The sequence below is a fragment of the Pestalotiopsis fici genome (genome assembly GCF_000516985.1).
Source record: "Pestalotiopsis fici W106-1 unplaced genomic scaffold PFICI_Scf_1, whole genome shotgun sequence".
In the NCBI taxonomy this organism is placed as follows: Eukaryota; Fungi; Ascomycota; class Sordariomycetes; order Amphisphaeriales; family Sporocadaceae; genus Pestalotiopsis; species Pestalotiopsis fici.
This window is the reverse complement of record NW_006917091.1, coordinates 3,460,034-3,472,183: the sequence shown is the minus strand read 5'-3', so window position 1 is coordinate 3,472,183 and position 12,150 is coordinate 3,460,034. Positions and strand designations below refer to the sequence as shown.

General features: G+C 50.7%; 4 protein-coding genes across 4 annotated transcripts; 1 reads left to right on the top strand and 3 right to left on the bottom strand.

The window, feature by feature from the left end:
* Positions 1–88: 88 nt before the first annotated feature.
* Positions 89–2,861, bottom strand: PFICI_01044 (uncharacterized protein; the record flags this gene model as incomplete). Its single annotated transcript, XM_007829625.1, has 6 exons — positions 89–1,121; positions 1,177–1,349; positions 1,403–2,167; positions 2,232–2,418; positions 2,482–2,529; positions 2,605–2,861. 6 exons carry the CDS (start codon positions 2,859–2,861, stop codon positions 89–91), a joined length of 2,463 nt encoding a protein of 820 aa, XP_007827816.1.
* A 3,590-nt stretch (positions 2,862–6,451) lies between these two features.
* PFICI_01043 (uncharacterized protein) lies at positions 6,452–6,943 on the bottom strand (the record flags this gene model as incomplete). Its single annotated transcript, XM_007829624.1, has 1 exon — positions 6,452–6,943. The coding sequence occupies one exon, from the start codon at positions 6,941–6,943 to the stop codon at positions 6,452–6,454; it is 492 nt and encodes a 163-aa protein (XP_007827815.1).
* A 1,398-nt stretch (positions 6,944–8,341) lies between these two features.
* PFICI_01042 (uncharacterized protein) lies at positions 8,342–9,841 on the top strand (the record flags this gene model as incomplete). Its single annotated transcript, XM_007829623.1, has 3 exons — positions 8,342–8,693; positions 8,789–9,265; positions 9,327–9,841. 3 exons carry the CDS (start codon positions 8,342–8,344, stop codon positions 9,839–9,841), a joined length of 1,344 nt encoding a protein of 447 aa, XP_007827814.1.
* Positions 9,842–10,053: 212 nt separating this feature from the next.
* PFICI_01041 (uncharacterized protein) lies at positions 10,054–11,417 on the bottom strand (the record flags this gene model as incomplete). The annotated part of the gene is made up of 3 exons (XM_007829622.1): positions 10,054–10,425; positions 10,503–11,263; positions 11,348–11,417. The coding sequence occupies 3 exons, from the start codon at positions 11,415–11,417 to the stop codon at positions 10,054–10,056; spliced, it is 1,203 nt and encodes a 400-aa protein (XP_007827813.1).
* Between the last annotated feature and the right edge of the window lie 733 nt (positions 11,418–12,150).

The window sequence follows — 12,150 nt, the reverse complement described above, 5'->3', positions numbered from 1 at the left end:
GTATCTTTAATACTTTGTGACCAAACTCCGGGCGCTCATGTCATCAACTGCAACAGGATTAGAAAAAAAGAGAAAAAAGACAAAAAACTTAGATTTCCTTGACGAATCCAACTTCGACGACTCTGTCCATGGAGAGTCTCAGATTCGCAATTTTTGCGCGTGTGTTCTCGCGGATCCACAGGAATGTTGCCAGTAGCACCCGGCGGAAGAGACGCGTCGATGTCTTGATGCGCATTTGCTCCTTGCCAATCACGTACATGACCTTGTTGGCAAAGGCACGGTCGAGATGCGCCACCTCTTCCTTGACCTTTTCGTTGGTAAGCTCGGCTGGCTCGCGGACCTTGCCCTTTTCATCCTCGTCTCCTCCCGAAGACGAGGCTGCCGTTGTCGTTCTAATACCTTCGGCGACGCCCTGGTCGTAGCTCGTCGACGTGGCGACCGACTCCTCGGGCGCTTCCGTCTCGTCGGGCAGAGCCTCGGAGCAGGCTTGGCGGACGATGAACTTTCGGACCTGCTCGTACACTAGTAGTGCGAGATCTGGTGAAATGACTTCGTCCATGTATCCATGGCTAATGACAAGTCTGTAACATCCGGGAATGGCACCCAGCCGCGAGACCGAGTACCGCTCGGCATCTGGCACGGTCGGCGCCTCGACGGGGTGCAGGTGGAAGAATACCATGGTCTCGGGGATGGCGCCAAACTTTGACACAAACTGTGTAAAGACCGTGGGCGTCAGGACTCCAGTCTTGTCAAAATAAATACCCAAGCCCTTGATCCTGCTGAGAGAGCCGCCGCCCCAGCGGTCAGACAATGAAAGGCCACCATCAGTATCCTTGGTGATCAAGGTCGAAGGCTTGAATCTGTCCTCGGCCTCTGCACGCCATTGGCTCTCCTTGCCGAAACGCCAGAGCAGGAACAGACAGGCGAGGACTCCAGATATGGTCAGGGTCAACCAAGCGCCGTCGGGCACCTTGACTAGCGACGAGGAGATGTAGAGGCCGTCAAAGGTGGCAAAGAAGAGCCACGGGAGGAAGACGACCCAGGCTGGCCATTTCCAGACAATCAGGGCAACCAAAGTCACCATGCATGTGTCGAAAAAGGTGACGAACATGACACAGACACTAAAGAATTGTAAGTTGAAAAGTCATAGATGGGATGAACAGTGAAGAATCATACCCGTAAGCATTACCTAGACTTGTGGTATTGTTGTACACTCCAGTGACAAGGATAGTCAAGGCCATGAGGATCCAGTTGAGGAAAGGTACGTAGAGCTGGCCGTGGAACTTTTTGGATGTGTGGACAACCTTGACTTGAGGACAGTAGGATAGCTTCATGATCTGGCTGGTGAGCTGTAATTTTGTTAGCAAGGGAATAATGGATTGAAAAGAACGTGTAATCTTACTTGGAAAGTTGCGGTAATGATGGCCTGCGATGCCACAATTGCAGCAAGCACTGCCAGAACCAAGCTAGGGTAGAGCATTCCTGGGGGCACCGCGTTATAGAACGGGTTGGAGTAGGCCTCTGGGTGCACACTGATGTAGGCGGCTTGACCAATGTAGGCCAGGAGCAGACACGGATAACAATAGCACAGCCAGCTAAGCTGAATAGCACGGAGTGAGAATGCTCCCAGATCTGCAAAGAGGGCCTCGACACCCGTAAAGGCAAGCAGAACACCTCCAAGCATTCTCCAGCCCTCAGTCTTCTTCTCGCGGAAGAACTCGATTGCGAAATATGGCGAAAAGGCCTTGAGAACGGAATGGTCGAACTTGATGAGGTTGTAGATACCAAAACCGGCGTTGAAGCCCAGCCACAAAATGACAATGGGTGCGAAGAAGTTGGCAAGTTTGGCGGTTCCAAACGGTTGAATGGCAAACAAAACCACCAGAATTCCGCAAGTGGTGCCAACAACAGTCGAAGTCGAGATATCGGGACTGACGACATTGAGACCCTGGACCGCGCCGAGGACAGACTGGGCAGGAGTAAGAACTCCATCAGCCATGACCATGGATACAGCCAGCACTCCAATGAACTTTAGCAGGCCGCGAATGAACGGGCTCTTTTCCATGCCGGACCGAATTTTCTTGCTCGAATCGTGCAGGTCCTGGGTTTTGATACGTTCCATCTTTACCAAGAGAGCTTCACGCGGGTCGCGTTGTGTGATGTTGGCCTGAGAAATACCGTTTAGCAGCTGAAGACGAAGTATTCCCAGTTCAAAAGATCGTATCACTTACATATCTGGTAAGTAGCGAGTAACAACTGAATGTTCCTCCCTCACCATCATTGTCGGCATGAAGAACAATCACCACATATTTCAGTGTGACCATGATTGTGAGCGACCAGATAATGAGGGACAGAACTTGGAGGACGTCATTGTAATTTGGGACCGAGGTGAACGTGGACGAGTATACGTAAAGGGGACTTGAAAAAGATTGTGTTAGTCACAAGTGATCAGCATCAACACCATGGAATATGTAGACATACCTCGTTCCAATATCACCGTAGATTACACCAGTAGATTGGTAGGCCAGCCTAAAAAGATGAGTATTAGTAGACTGATCCTCAGAAGAGCGCTTTTCATGTATCGAGGCGTGTGAATTAGCTTACCAAAGCAACGTCGTTCCCTTGAAGATTTGCTTCTTGCGACCGCCATCCTCGGGGCGCCAATCGCCATCTTCTACATCGCCGTCCTGTTCGGGCCGCCTGTTCTGGGAGTGGCGGGAGGAGCTGCGGCGGCTGGCAGAGGTGCCGACCCGAGACAGAGCGCGGACATCGTAGATGCCACCGGCCCGTGCAGAGAGGTCGGGCTTGACGGGCTCGTTGGCATCATCGGCGATGCGGATCGTCGTTGGTTGTGTGACCATTACTGCTGCCCTTTTTCCCTTTTTCGCAAGGAGACACGGAAATGCAACAATTGGAGCAACGTAATTTTACCTTGGTCGACCAACGACAGCGGCCAGATGTACGTAAGAGCAATCTCGAGTAGACAGGAGCAGGAAGAGCACGAGGGAAAATCATGTGAGGACGCGCAGGGTGCCCTTAATACAACATGGAAAACCATGGGCCACCCGCCGTGGCGGCAGACCCGAAGAGCAGGGAAATTTGCCTGCCCATCGATCCAACGGCTTCGGAGACCAGAGCCGCACCCATGCTCAATGCATGTGTCAGAGCCTTATGATAATGTATTTTGCGAACATGATATCTATGGCAAACCACTGGACAAGATACCCCGAACCGCGATCCACAGAACGAGGTGCAACTGTGCTCCTGCGCCAGAGACTGAAAGAGGTCTGGCCTTGGTCTGGGAGCAAAGTTCAAGCCATGTTCCATACAGGCTCCAGCGGCATGTCGACCCCCGCATACCTTTCAACGTAGCGACCCGATTCAAGTTTCCACCAGCTCGAAAGAGGTACGTACATTGTGCTCTGTAGCTTTGTTACCCACTTGTCGACCTCAGAGACGAAAACGTGGACTGCTTATTGGTCGGGAAAGACCCGATCGGGCAAGATGATCAGGGGTTCTACTCCTCATAGGAGGCAGATTCGCAATAAGTCGAGATATGCATCTTGAATGTGCCTTTATCGCTTATTATTGCCTTGGATTGTTTCCCCTCCCATCCTCATTGTTGAATCACATTCAAGCTGAATTATCCGTCTCACTTTGCAGTGTTACAACGACGCTGAAGTCTGGAGCGTCGGATGCTTCTGGGTTGCTCGTGCCGACAAGTGATGCTGACGAGGAGGGCCAGTTCCATGAACGTCACTCGAGAACTTTCAGCGGTGTGACAGAGGTCGATTAAGCTCATCCGAAGCTAGAGCTGTGGACTCTTTTCGACATTTGCTAGTGATGCCTGACATATCCTTGTTCCGGCATGTCGAGTCGTAGGGGAAATCGGATTACGCAGCTTGGAAAAGCTTGATACAAGCCAAATGGGCGCTCCACCGAATGTGAATGAATATGACCGGAGCTGCCGCTCTGAGCCAATCAGACAGCGCGTAGCCGGATGCTCGGACTTAACACATCTCTTTCTAGTCTGGAATCCAAATCTCAAGGCCGCACCCACCCCCCAGATCAGGTCAAGTGTTGGTGAGCAACGTTTCTCCTCAGGCTCTTACGTACTGAGAGTTTTCCCCAATGAATGAAGGAAATTAGAATCAAAAGAAACACTCCATTTTCAAAAGGGTGTCCTCCTTCATCATTGATTTTGTTATTTGTTTTATCACCCCGCGCGCTCTCTGCAGACACCCATATCTCATGCTGCATGACAGCAATTGACCGTGAGCTAGGGCAGCCGAGGACTACCTAATGTAGCTACTAGTTGTTGACGAGTGGCTTTCTGGAGGGAGGCCTCCTCTCTCCTCACTTGACTTTCCCGCTCCTTTTTGGAAATCCCGCAGCAGCAGTGTCCCCCCCATCCCACATTGAGTGAACGGGTAGGTAGGTAATAGTAGTAGCGTGAGTACGGCAAGCTCCGAGGCTCCAGATTTCAAGGTTTGTACTGCGGCAAATGCACAGATTTATTCGCTCAAGAGATTGATCCTGGACTCTTCGCAACGCAGGGACCGTCTGGAATTCCGCGCTTGTTTTTGTTTGTCCATGGGGCGCCCAGAATTCTATACTCGAGAAGGGAGAATCCCCGTACCCACTCGTCCAGCGTATCACAATTCAGACCCCTAGTTTGTTTATCCCCAACTTTACTCTTCACATTCTAGTATAGCACTACGCAGATTGGCCAGTAAGCTCCGCAAAATCCGACATAGTATAGCGTCCATCGGTGCCCTGCTGACCACAATCTCCGGTTGTAAATTTTTCCTTTTTCTCGCTCGTATATTATGAATGTGACAAAATTCACCTCGTACAGTTGTACTAGGAATGGTATTCTTATTACTCAAAATATTAGTAAGCACTTCTTGAATTGCAGATTTTATGTGACAGAGATTGACCGACATGATACTAGAGGTTATCAACCCACAAAGTTGTTCCCCGGGGGAAAAAAAAAAAAAAAAAAGCATGTATGAGAAAAAATACACACATAGGGCCTAGGGCTTGTGTCTTGGAGTCGCTATATCCGGACATGAATGCAAGGCGACATGTCTGGTTTGGCTGTATCTAACACAAGCCAAGTAAGTAAATTAGAAGGAAAGCCTATGATTGCGCAGAAACACATCAGACATGCACCACCAAGTGTTTATTTTCCTGCTATCGTTCTCACAGCATTACGTTTGCGTTAGTAGATTCATGAGATGTTGTTAATAACAATAGAGCCAAGGAATTCGCATGTTCTACCCGTAATGAGACTGTGGCCATTGCCCTCTCCACCAACTTGGTGCCCGATATTCGGGGAACAAGAGGCGAGAACATGTCCATGGGGAAAAAAAAAAAATCTCAACCCCTTCCCTGTCCATGAAACACTGTGATGAGTGGACCGGCAAATTTTCGACATAGCATAGGGCTGCCTTGCATATAGGGGTCTGCATCGCATGTACGTAGGGTGTTAGACTCGGCCATCGTGTCTTGGCACATTTAATCAAAGGCAGAACATGGCAAGGAGCAAAACCTGTTGTACACTCGGATGTGATTCGCTGGAGAAGGGTGAGAGGGTGAGAAGTTACTCTGGATCTCGAAACCGATTTCCCCGTCACACGCTTATGTATCAGACTGTATGGCCCGCGAGCCCGGTTATAGACCAAACTTGAATAGCGCAGACACAATAGCCAATGGCCAAAGTATTTAACCTCTCCCGATAACTATTTTTACCTTTCCGTTCAGATCAAAACCATTTTTGCTAGTTGGCTAAGCCAATTTTCGTTCACCCTAGCTGCAGCGACGATCTCGTCAACCGCATCGACAAAATCGGTCTCATTACCCCTTGCAGGAACGTAGCAAAGGACAGACGGCTCTAGATCATCTTCTCCAATGAAATACCATGCCTCAGAAGGCAAAGTCGGAAAGAAAATTCGTTCGGGAACTTGACGGGAGAATCTTTTGGTACTTACCCACTTCAGCTACCGAGAAAAACACACACGTACTCCAAATGCCCAGTTCCTTTTTCTATGGGTATTTAACACCGATTCTGTCAACTTGATGAATAAACGTTTCTTCTACATAACGATTGGTTCTCGACTACAGCATACATTTCAACGTAAGCTTTGGAGTTAAAGGCTGGCTTGAAATCACCCAAGAAGTAAACTGGCTGGGCATGGGGCCTACGTATCGAATAATTCGAACGAAATCACATTTGTCACGTACATGTGCCCTTCCTATTCCAACACGAAACGACTTTCATTTCAGAGTAATGTAATAATGCATGAATACTCGAGGCTCATCAGTACACAGTAGTTGCCAATAATCCACCCCGCAAAGCTGTTCGGCCTTTCCCAGCCCCGTGCTGAAATCAAGAAATAACCCTGTCCAAGGAAATGTCCCTCGCCATGCCGAATTTCCCCATTTATCATCATAGCGACATGACGCAGAAAGGCACTGTGACCGCAAAGCGAAGGAGGTCTCCAGTTTGAAAAAATTGCGACACGATGGCATTATATGTGGCCAGGAGCAGCCATATCCGCACGGCCATGATGACACAAGCCACACGCCTGCTCTTCTTGGTCCAAGGATGAAGCAGCGTCCCAACGGGTGACCTGAAGAAGTCCAACCTTGCTTCCACGATGGCCAAGCACGGTGCACTCAACAGCCAGACCAAAGCCGACACTCGAGCATACTGCGCATATTCGGGGATGGTGTCGGCAAAATCCGGAGCAAAGTCCGGGGCAACCGTTATCGCGGAGAGATCAGTGAATGCGCGAAAGGTGGTTGTGCTGGGGAGATCAAAGGCCCAAGGTAGAAGTGTTTCGACAAACGCGCATGCGGTGGCGATGATGTCTGCGACTATGAAAATAATCGAAAGGATATGCTGGGAGAAGCCAATGATGACTTGCGTGACAGCCATGATATCGCGTTATAGGGTGATGTTGGGCGACTTTTGCTTTGTGGACGCTATGGGTTCTTGCTTTGACATGTTCATCACAAATATGGATGCGTGTCTTTGGAGGAAACGGTCTTGGAATTCTGAGCTTCGCAGTAAGAAGGAAAAAGTATTCTTGACGATCTAGGATTTCATGGGGACAACTACCTACAAAGACTCTGGCCCAGGCTCTCTCAACTACGACGAGCCTGCAAGGTACTCGGAAACCTGATCTTCCCTCGCATTTAGGTTATACATGACATGCTAGCGGACTAGATGCATGGAGTATCTGCACTAATTGGAGCTTTGTCATGATATTGAACGGTGCTGCGACATATCAATAAATATATTCATCCTTTTTTCGGTTCTCATAGAACCTTATTGTGTTGCATTGCGATTTGTACATATTTTTGCGCAAGCTGCTCATTGGCATCGCATTGCCATGAATGAAAACACAATATTTAATCCATTTAAAATATTGATATGTGGATCACATCTCGTGTTCCATTGACCGTTTCAATTGACTGAATACGCTGCTCGGCGTGAGGTCTCACTGGTCACATACGTTTACACGACAGCATATATCCTACTCTCTGCCCATCATCAGCAGTGTGTTGTTGCCGGTCTGGAAAGGAAGGCGTCTCTTCATTCAAGCTTTTGAACTCGAGATTTGAAATTTCCCACAATTGGCTGATCCGCGAGGCGTCGACGTACTGAGCAAGATACTATTCAAGTAATCCTGCGCTACATTCAACATTTATGTAGGCTGTCTCTGAAAAGTGTCTCTTTGAGATTCTGCCCTGGTCTGAAAAAGAAATGCCGGCCAGAAGAGTTTTGCAGTATAAATAGCGTCTGGCACAATGTCATGGTTGATGCGTCACAGTTATGATAGGTGTAGACCTAATATATACTCATGTCTTACTAATAGTGTCTTCCGGAGATCTCACCTCTTTTTGCCATCATTAAAACAAGCATCACTTGCATTCGTACCTCAAAAGCCCTGGAGATAGAAATGAAACATGACTGCTTCTGCGCGGCACAGTTGAACAAATCCGGACGCAACGGCCGCACTGCATACAAACCCCTGTCATCTGCACGCTCATGCAAAGATGCAATATTCAAGATGCATCATGATCTTCAGAAAAGTCTCCCCTTTCGTTCAGTCATCATTATACATCTACATGTAGAGTCCCGGCTGCAAGGGCCAGCCGTTTTCCGTGCTGTCCAAGGGGGACACAGACGAGTACAGTCGCATTCCGTGTATTAGTCACGACGGTCGACTCGTGAATGATTTCTTCGTCAAGATGTATTCAGTGCTGTCTGTATTCTTCACTAGTCGCTGCTCAACTCCTACTTTGCGACTTATGACGAGACCTCACAACAATGCGATTTCCTACGTATTGTTCAGTTCTGGCGATCCTGTCGATCCCTTCAAGTTTCTGCTTTCCGTCACTCAGTCACATCGCAAGCCATACATCCAGAAACGATGGCGCGCTTCTCGGCCTGCGCGAGACCATTGCGCGCATCCACGAGCGAGCCATCAACGGCACCCTCGTCCAGCGCGACGTGACCCAGCCCGTTAATGTCGGGGGCAAACACGCCTTTGCCGCGCCCGACTTTGACGCCGGTGATCAGCGCGGGCCGTGTCCGGGTCTCAATGCGCTGGCGAACCACGGCTACATTGCGCATACCGGCATCACGACGTTTACGGAGCTGCTCATCGCGGTACACGAGGGTAAGAATACCAGAATCCTCGGGCTCCGGATCTTTTTCCTGCTGGAGCTATTTTGCAAATCAATGAGCTGATCAAACCCGGCCTGGAAAACCCAGTTTACAACATGAACATTGACCTCGCCGTCGTCCTCATCACGCTCGCACTCGTCTTCACGGGCAACCCGGCCTCACTTGATCCCCAATTCTCCATTGGCGGCGTCGACCCGCGCGTCACCAACCTCGTCGACGGCGTACTGCTACTAGGCGAGCCCCGCGGCCTCGACGGCAGCCACAATTTCATCGAGACGGACGGGTCGCTGACGCGCGACGACCTGTACGTGACGGGCAACGCGTGGGACATGAACATGACCAAGTTTCTCGAGGTGTATCTATGGGGCGCAAATGGCGTCGACTCGCCGCTCACGTTTGACGACGTGGGTGACATCTCGGCGGCCCGGTGGCAGGAAGGGGTTGCTACCAATCCGTACTTTTGGTACGGCCCATTGACTGGATATTTGCCCCGGACGGGTGGGTACGCGCTGACGTCGCGGACAATGAGTAATTACTCCGAGGGCAGTCTGGACGGTGTCATTAGTAAGTTCAAGCTCCGTTATCATGTCCACGATAAGGAAAGCTTTCACTAATGATTGAATAGCCAAGGCCATGTTCAAGTCCTTCTTTGCTGTCGTTGACAATGAGACTGGCGAGTCTGGAATGGTGTACCACAGAGGTCACGAGAGAATGCCAGATGATTGGTATCGACGTCCTGTTCCTTGGGGTTTGGTGGATCTCAACCTCGACTTGTTGAAATGGTCAAAGAAACATCCATTTCTGCTGGACATTGGCGGAAATACAGGCCAGGTCAATACCTTTACCGGGCTGGACCTTTCCAACATTACCGGTGGCTTGCTGAATTCGGCCACCTTGCTCGAGGGCAATAACTTGATTTGCTTTTCCCTAGAGATTGCAAAGACATTTGGGCCAAATAGCCTCAGCACATTATACGAGGCTCTTTCGGTGCCTGCTGGGATCTTGACCGATGCACTGGCTACACCATTGCTCGACCTGTCATGTCCCGTTTATGCAGATCTGTCAAACAATGGACAAGACATTATAGCATCGATACTTGCTACTTATCCGGGAGCGAAAAGAGCCAACAGCGCATTGTGAAGAGGAATGTATTCTAATGACGTGAGCTAAAGAATCGTTCTAAAGTATTCTAGGGTAGTAATTTTAATCGCCGGACCTCTGAGGCCGTCTCTCTTGCTTTTTTCTTCTCCAAAATACTTTTTTATCCTTCGTACTTGGAGATTCGGTCATGAAATTGGGTAATCCAGAACTCATGCGGAACTGACGCTGCTTCAACGGGGCATGGGATTGGCCTAATCCATCTGATCAATGGTGTGGCCGTTGCCATTCGTAACCTTGGGGACGCCGGTGGCCTTTTGCGTGTCGGCCTCGCTCACAGCCGCACACCAGTTGAACTCGTCCTTGACCTTGCCAAGCTGGATGCCCTTGAGCTGAGTAAGCAGCTTGACGCAAATGGGGCCGGCGTCCTCCTGGCTGGCTGGGATGTAGGCAACCTTTTCCACTTTGCCTTCCGTCGATAAGCGAGGGTGCTGCTTGACGGCCGAGCTGATGGAATCCGGTGCTGCGGGGTCAAAGCGCCGCGAGATCGACCGAATGGGAACCAGCGCCGCGGCGGTTCCTGCAGCCATGACCTCAGAGAATTGAGGGAGCTCCGTGTATTTGATCTTGTGCCCTGGTCAGTTTTGACATGTTCTACTTTTTACCGAGCCGCCGCACACAAGCAGGATTTTGATTCACTTACGGGTCTGCGCTCGACTTTCCAGCCAAAGCTCTCGCCGATAGAAGTAATGCTTTCCGAAGTTACACTCTGGATGGCGTTCTTGGTGTCGGGTACAACAAGAGTCACATTCTCGCCGTCGGTCAGGGCACCAATGAAACCGCTCGTGCTGAACTCGTCGACCTCGGAGTGGGTGGCGCTGTCGAGGTGAAGGGTGATGCCGTAGCCCTCGGTCCTGGCGCGGTCGCTCCACCGCAGCACGGGGGCGTAGTTGCCTCCAACCTTGGCGCTACCGGTGCCGTTCGGGGCGGCGCGGTCAAACTCGTCGAGGATCAGGCCGTCGACGGGGTGGGTGCCGTGGTAGACACCAGTGGGCAGGACGTAGACGCAGAACATGTACTCCTCGGGCGGGCTCAGGCCGAGCTGGGCGCTGGAGCCGTAGATCTGGGGGCGGATGTACATGGCGGCGCCCGTCTCGTGGGGAGGCACGTACTCGGCATTGAGAGCGACGGCGGCCTTGACGGCGTCGAGGAACAGGTCAGTCGGCACGGGCGGGCAGCTGATGAAGGAGGCCGAGTGCTGCAGGCGGACTGCGTTGCGGTCGGGGCGGAAGATCTGAATGTCGCCCGAGGGGGTGCGGAAAGCCTTGAGACCCTCGTAGGCCTGCTGGCCGTAGTTCAGGGCAGGTGCCATGCCATGGATGCGGATGAAGGGGTCCGTGACGAACTGGGGAGCAGTCCACTTGCCCGTCTTGACCGAGTAGTGGCACTCGACGTGTCCATTGACTGGAGAGCGCGGACAAAGAGTCAGTAGGCTGCCAGGAGTATAGTCCGAGGATATATCCAGTCATGACGAGGTCGATTGCTTACCTTCGCGAACGCGGAAGCCGACGTTGGACCAGTCAATGGTGTTGACTGGCGGGGGAGGGAAAGGCGCCATGGTAGTCGGTGATGGAGATGCCGGGTTAGTCGGTCGCTTTGAGGTGACAATTGGAATAGTTGATGTTTGAAAACCAAGACTCAAGACAACCAAATGAAGTGAATATGATGATAATGACCAGAATAGCTCTCAATTGACTTTATTCAGGCAAAAGAAGAGTCACACACAACTACCACTAGTCAGTCGGAATCATCCAAGGGTCCCATTCCTCCTCCATCAGCACGGAGTCCGATGTCCACATGAAATTTTGGGCCTTGACCATCCAGCCGCCGATTTGCGGAGTAGCGGGGTAACTTTTTTGGAAGCCAGCCCAGACTCGCGCAGGTGCTCGGCTCTTCTAATCTCCATGCGCCATAGCGAGTGGCATGCACACTATTACAATACCTTTCCCCGTATGATGTCAGCGGAACTCGCCCGACTCTCGCTATAAGTGGGCGCCTGAGCCAACGAATAGCGTCTCGTTGAGCTCTTTTGCTAGCTCTTACCGTGGCGCGTGGCAGCTTACCTACTACGTACCAACTTTTATAGCGGACGAGATATTCACATTGTCGATTCCATCAGCTATATCGGAGACTGGGACTAATCTATCACCCGAACGAATGAACAGCTGTTTGGTAGCACTTTTGATTTTATTGTGCATTTCAATTATTCCTAGTAACATATGAAATAAGAATTGAAAGATGGAAAAGACGACTCAGAGGTAACCAAAAATATAGACCGAAAAACTTGCCCT